This window comes from Morone saxatilis, unplaced genomic scaffold, assembly GCF_004916995.1.
Source record: "Morone saxatilis isolate NCDOM2014 unplaced genomic scaffold, NCSU_SB_2.0 Contig8, whole genome shotgun sequence".
Classification (NCBI taxonomy): Eukaryota; Metazoa; Chordata; class Actinopteri; family Moronidae; genus Morone; species Morone saxatilis.
In genome coordinates, this window is record NW_023340257.1 from 27560406 (window position 1) to 27567485 (window position 7080).

Sequence of the window (7080 nt, forward strand, 5' to 3'; positions counted from 1 at the left end):
GCAAGGGCAAATGTAAAAACTTAAACTTACAAACAACAATATACAGTTTTCAAATTAAATTAATCGTTTACAGAAAAATTAAACATCCGTATATATGTAAAAAGAATAATAATACATAATTAGTTGATAGTATAGAAAATGTGTTCCCCCCCCCCCCTATAATGTATTCTTATTATCTTATTGTTAAAAACATATTTAAGAAATTTCCCAAATAGTGGATTAATAAAGTATGTCTTCCTTTTCTTAGAAGTTATTTTATACATATATGATGCAGTTTTTCAGTAGAAAGGTTTAAAAAATTACACATCGACTTTTTTCCACAACGCACTGATATAAGTATATATGACTATATATGTTAAAATGTAAACATACTGTTACAGATCATTTTCCCCTCAAAGAAATAAAGGAAAGAATGACAACAGCAGAAATATGCAGGCTGAATAAAGAAATGGGAGTTGGAGTTATAAGGAAGGTTATTTTGTCATTTACAACACAAAGTTGTAGATTTCAAGTTCAGATATACAGTAGTTCTCTTTATGCTCCTTTTAACAATAATAATCATCATATTTGATGCATATGTATCATGTGTTTATGGTGTACTGGTTGTTATGCTCTCAAACTGCTGTTGTTTATTAACCAAGAACATTTCAGTTGAGAACAGTTTCATCTGTATGAACCATTAAACAAGAAAAACATTTAATATAAGGTTAAATATCACAACAATGGTCTGTTGAGAATAAAAAACACCTTGTTTTTCAATTTGACTTGTTTATTTACAATGATATTGTTTGTTTTCATTCTTTTTTTCAATGAACATAACATACGAATATTTACATACATTACTTAATATCTCTTAATATCTCATAATAATGACTTAATTTTTTTTTTTTTTTTTTTATTTTTTTTTTTTTTTTTTTTTTTTTTTTTTTATTTTTTATTTTTTTTTTTTATTTTTTTTTATTTTTTTTTTTTTTTTTTTTTTTTTTTTTTTTTTTTTCTCTTAATAATGACTTAATATCTCTTAATAATGGACTTAATATTCCTTAATATCTCCATAATAATGGACTTAATATTCTCTTAATATATCTTAATATCGTCATTATAATGACTTAATATCTCAGTAATTAGAGACGTTAAGGTATCTATAATAAGGTGATAAATATCTTAATATCCTCATAATAATAGACGGTTAATATCTGATAATAATGACTAATATCACTTATATCTCACATAATGAACTTAATATCCAAATCAATAATGACTTGTGTATATAGATATATTTATGTATTATTTATATATATATGTGTTCTTAATATGTTATATGTAGTAAGTAGATCTGTAACTAAAGTAATTTCCCTGGGATTATTAAAGTATTTCTGTTTCTGATTCTGAAGCGGAGTGACACCTCTTGCTGTCTCGACCCATCCGCTCGTCCAAAATCTCGCGAGACATTCGCGCAGCTTTTTCCCCCCAAATCTCGCGCTTCCCCAAGAAGACGTGAGCAGAGACCGATCAGAGTGATCGAACCGAGCCGATTATTCACATTTACCCACCGATTAGCGCGGAATAACCCAGCGGCGGGAGTTACCGGAGGTGAGTAGCAGCCGCAGAGATCGTCAGTTCGCGTCACGCCGCCGCTGTTGGTCAGATAGAGCCCCGTTAGCCGCGCGCTAGCCGCCGCGCTGCAGGCCGAGCTGCAGGTGGCTGCTGTTAGGTTGTTAATGTCTGCTGCCTTTATTCCCTCTTTAAAGTGTCTTTATGTGTTGCTGTCTGTGCTGCAGAGACACAACATGTCAGACAGCGAGGACAGCGACTTCTCCGACAACCAGAGTGACCGCAGCAGCGACGGGGAGGCGGAGGAGGCGGAGGACATCGAGGTAAACACGGAGGATGTTCGTCTGTAAAGTGCTTAAAGTCCATTATTCTGACACACTGAGGGCTTTTAAACTGCTCTCCTCATGTGGTAGTCACCGTGTGTCACCGTGGAGCTCAGGAGAGGCAGTGGAAGTGGAAATGTTTGTGGTTTTTTGGGTTGTATTCTTAATAAATTACTGTTTTTCTGCTTTTAATGTGTAAATGTCTCCATGTTTGGGCTTTATATCTCAGGAGACACGTTTCACTGTGCAGTCCGTGTGTGTGTGCAGCTGCTGCTACTGTGTGTTATCTGTTTTATACTACATTATATCCTCTCTTACCGTCTTCACACTGTTGTTTCTGCACTTTGCTGCTGTGATAAAGGAATATATCTGTATCTGTGTGGATTCACTTTCAGTCCATGCAGCGAGCGATAGTTCAGTTAATGAGTTACTCACCTGTAGGTTTTCCACCTGGTAAGATGTGGTGAGCACAGATCGTTTAATATACCACGATATCTGACTGACTCATTAAAACAAACAACAACAAACAGTTCTGACTCTGTAAACGTTCGTTGTTGTCCTGATAATCCTCCTGCGACGTCGTTGTTTGTTTTATTTGTCGCCCAGGAGACGAACAGCCCCGTCGGCAGCGACAAGGTAGCGGAGGAGGAGGGCGAGGACCTGGAGGACGAGGAGGAGTACGACGAAGAGGAGGAGGAGGACGATGACGATCGGCCGAGGAAGAAGCCGAGGCACGGCGGGTTCATCCTGGACGAAGCCGGTACGAACGGGCCGCTCTTCGTCTGACGCCAGCTCCTCTTCGTCGCGGCTGCTCGGGGTTTTAAAGCGTTTGTTTCTCTCTCTGTAGACGTGGACGATGAGTACGAGGACGAGGAAGATCAGTGGGAGGAAGGAGCTGAAGATATCCTGGAGAAAGGTGAGGAGCGGGAAGGTTTCGCTCTCCTGCTGCTGCTGCTGTTGTCTGTTTGTCTGTTTACTCTTCAGCGAGGACGTCACGAGAACCGACAGGACAACAACGTATTGACGCTGGAGCTCACTCAGTCCGTAAAGAGTCAGTGAGAACAAACAGGGGTATTAAATCAGAAACAAATAACAATAACGACAGTAAACAGCATCGTTATGGGGGAATGTAATCGGTGTCGTGACTTCCCTGCACGACACGCCGTCATGAAGTGTGACGTTTGTAGGTTTCTGCCAAAAAAACAAACAAAACAACAACCAACAAAAACACAAACGTTTTCCTCCCAGCGTTCCTGACAAACAGACTCTCAGACGTCGTCAGTGTTGGTGAATGTTTCGGCCCATTTGGTCACAAAATAACAACAACAACAACAACCAATAACAGCTGCTCATTTCCCACACACGCTTTTAAACCAGTGAGCGAATGTTCAGAGTTCAGTTCAGCGTTAAGATGGAGCTGGTTTTCTGGCGGGAGGTTCCAGTTGCGATGTTATCTTTGCTTGGTAACGGCTTCAGACTCTACGGGCCGATCGTAATCAGCTCCGACCTCCGACCTCCGATGTTTCTGTTGGCCCACCTCCTCTAAAATCAACAACAGAGATAAATGTATTCCAGTAATGAGGGTTTAATTTAGCTCGATCGTAATCAGCTGTAATCACTCTGAGGGACTAAACTCCTCGAGCTAGTTTCTAAACTCCTCGTGTTGCTGGGAATCGAACAGAAGAAACTTTCAAACAACCGAAGCACAAAGTTTACAACCTTTGTAGTTAATGGGCTGCTACTTAATAAACAGCCGTCTGATTGGACCATCACGACTCTGTCCCGGTGTGAACCCTCCTTCAGCGTTCAGGCTCGTTCAGTGAAAATAACTCCCATCTGTGTGCGTGACCTCTGATGTTTCCGTTGGCCCACCTCCTCTAAAATCAACAACAGAGATAAATGTATTACAGTAAAGAGGGTTTAATTTAGTTCAGGTCCCCTAAACACCTGATCTGACCCCGGTTGTTGGACCTCTTCCAGTCTCGTTAGTCGTCAGTCGGCAGGAATGCACCTTCCCTTCACTCGCTGCCGGCTCGCTGTTTATCTTAAGCCTTCTTATTTTATATTTTATTTATATAACGGCAACCTACAGCCACGTTAGTCTGCGACCAGCTGGAGACTCGAACCCTTCAGTGAACTTTACCCCGGGGTTGGACCACAGCGCGGGCCCGACAGCTGCCTCCCATCCTCACTGTTAGTCCCATTAAACTGTGTATTCACTAATGTACTTTCTGTTTACTTCCACTATATAACAGGCTTTGAGTGGTGTTTTTATTGAAGGTCCTGAAACGGTCGTTAAAATGCTTGAGCTCAGGTTCAGTGTTGATGTTGTCTGACTGAACTCTCTCTGTCTTATTGGTCTCTGTCATGCATGTCCTCTTCAGTTAACGGTAAATCTACTCCAGACACTCTCCCGCTCTGATGTTTCCATTTATAATCCATGTGCACCTGAACCAAATGGAGTCTCAGTTTTATCCATTTGATTAAATCCATGTCCCAGAATGTATTAACCCCCCTACCGACCCCCCCACCCACCACCACCTCATCTCAGCACAGCTGTATTTGTGTGTTTAATGTGAGGAAGCACTGAAGGCAAATCCATTATTGGCTCCTTGAACAGCAACTAGTCCCTTTACAAAGTCCAGACCAACAGTTTCTCCTAATCAATTGGCTGCTAGTAGTATTTTGAATCATTTCATTGTGGAATAGGAAAGAATCAGTTTGATTTGGAGCGTCACATAAATATGTTGTTTGTGTAATAATTCCTCCAGAGGTTTGACGTAAAGCAGCTGTAGTTAATCTGGAAGTTGTTGTAAGTAATTCCAGCTCTTAAGAACCAAGTGTGATCATTTGCCCGACCCTGCTACCTGCTAGAAGACCGCTATGGTTTTATTTAAAGGTTTTTGACTAACAGATGTGGTTGAAGCTTCTTTCTGTGGCACATTGGTAATGCATACTATCACTAAAGGCAGACGTACAGCAGAAACAAAACCACTACGGCAAAAACAAAGGCCGGTTAGTGACGGGAACGCCGTCTGCTCGCTTCTCAGGCGTTCTTCGGGGGTTCAAAGTCGGGTGTTTCGCTCAGTTTCACAAGAAATAAAGAGTTGTTCTGAAACCAGCGGCACAACTGTTTGTTTATTTGTTGTTGTTAGGAGTTATGGATTATTAAATCATCCGTCTCTTTCTCACTGCACCCTCAGATGTGTAAAGGTTAACTACTTTTAAAAAGAAGTTCCTGTGATTGGGACTGACATGTGGTCATTTATTAGCCCTGAAGAGGATTTCTTTTAGGACTTGTTGTCAATCAGGGAAATGTAGAGCAACAGCAGAGTGGGCCAGATTAGTCAGAGCAGAATATTCCCGCTACCACGTGGTCACTGAAGAACAGCGGCGCCGGTGGAGCGAGGTGGAGACGGAGGGATGGGAGAAACAAAGGGTTGCTTTGTGGTCGATTCCCGGCGGTTCAGTGGTGAAGCGCCTCCACACAACCCTGCGGGAGGTGGTTCTGTTTGTGCTGTACGGTTTCAACCTTTAACCACATCAACCCCTCACTGGCCTCATGCTTCTCTACTGTCACCATTAATCTGTTTGTTTTTCTGTTGTTTTTTTCTCCCATCATGCTTTGTGTTGCTGCTGCCTGACTCTGCTCCTGTGTGCTCTGCCCTGATGACAATGTCTTTTGGCTTCCTCACCTCTTCATCCTCCTCTTCATCCTCTTCCACTGTTGCTTTGCCTTAATCCTGTTTTTGTTATTTATTCTTCTCCTGCCGCCTCTTTCTTTCTTGTCATCCTCTTCTTTTTCTCAACTGTTCTACTCTCTCCTTCCTTTTCCTTGATCTTTTGTTTCCTTTATCTCTCCGCTCTCTCTGCGCTCCCGCTCTTCCTCTCCTCTCTTTCCTTTGTCCGTCACTGGTCGGTGCCGAGCAGAGGAGGCTGAAGGTAAGTCGGTTCTTTACCTCCGCAGTCACATTCGTTTTTTGTTTGTTGTTTAATTCAGATTTAAGGAACGCAACCTTCCCTTCTCTCCCTCTCAGTGTCCAACATCGACCATGTGGTTCTGGATGAAGATCACTCTGGATCCAGACGGCTGCAGAACCTCTGGAGGTAACAAATGGCTCAACATCTGTGTTAGTAAGATGAAGCCTTTCAAGCACACACACTGTGAGGTCAAAGGTCGCCTGGAGCTCATTTAATGACCTAATGACCATCTTTTGTGTATTTATAGAAATTCATATAAACTTTGTTCTCAAACTTGCAGACGAGCAGAGAAACCCTCCTGCGACAGAACGTTTCTTTGGCTGCAGGAACTTTGTTCAAAAGTGTTTCTTTGAGTTGTGTATCATTGGCTAACTGTGTGTGTGTGTGTGTGTGTGTGTGTTACAGAGACTCCAGGGAGGAGGCGCTGGGTGAATACTACATGAGGAAGTATGCCAAGTCCTCAGGAGGCGAGCAGTGAGTACTTTTGTTTTCTTTGCTTTGTGAAAATATGTTTCCAAGCTGTGAACAAGTATTTACACAAGTCACTCACGATTGGTTTTATGGGGTTTGGTTCCCTGTCCAGTCTTAAAATAGAGAACAACCGTTTGTGTTGACTGAAGGTCGGTCGGAAAAATGTATTATTGAGGTTTTTTCATCCAAGATTGAGGAAAAATAATCTTCTGTTTCTAAAAGTTTCAAATAAAAAAATCTCTTCATTTCCTGCAGGCCGTCTTTTTTGATTATATTTAATTTAAAGTCTCCCTAAAGTCTGAATCAGAATGTGGGTTTCTTAGAGCGCAACATGCGATATTTATTTTGAAGCCAAGTCTCCAGTTTGAGGATAATCCCGAGATTTCCAGCTGAATTCCAGAGAAATGTGTGTTTTCACATTTGAGATTGGCTACGTGGCAGCGATTCCTTCCTCTTCAACCTCGTACATGAGTGAAACAAACGGCTAAATGTGCTTCTTCTTCTGTGGTGTGCAGTTACTCCGGAGGGTCCGAGGAGCTCTCTGATGACATCACCCAGCAGCAGCTTCTTCCTGGTGTCAAGTACGTGAAACGCTCGTCCACCAATCACAGCACAGATAACGAGTGTTTGTAGCTAATGACGTCGTCTCATTGTTAAAATGTGTTTGTCGTCTTCAGGGATCCCAATCTGTGGACGGTCAAGTGCAAGGTGTGTGTCCTCTGTAACACACACACAGAATCACACACACACA

At 41.9% G+C, this 7080-nt stretch overlaps 1 protein-coding gene across 1 annotated transcript in view; it reads left to right on the forward strand.

The window, feature by feature from the left end:
• Positions 1-1355: 1355 nt before the first annotated feature.
• Positions 1356-7080, forward strand: part of supt5h (SPT5 homolog, DSIF elongation factor subunit) — a gene marked incomplete at its 5' end in the record, with an annotated part of 17290 nt that continues 11565 nt past the window's right edge. The window contains 9 exon segments of the mRNA XM_035680023.1: positions 1356-1593; positions 1782-1877; positions 2484-2637; positions 2725-2793; positions 5808-5819; positions 5915-5984; positions 6264-6332; positions 6845-6910; positions 7007-7037. Of these exon segments, the coding sequence (XP_035535916.1) occupies positions 1791-1877; positions 2484-2637; positions 2725-2793; positions 5808-5819; positions 5915-5984; positions 6264-6332; positions 6845-6910; positions 7007-7037 (558 nt within the window).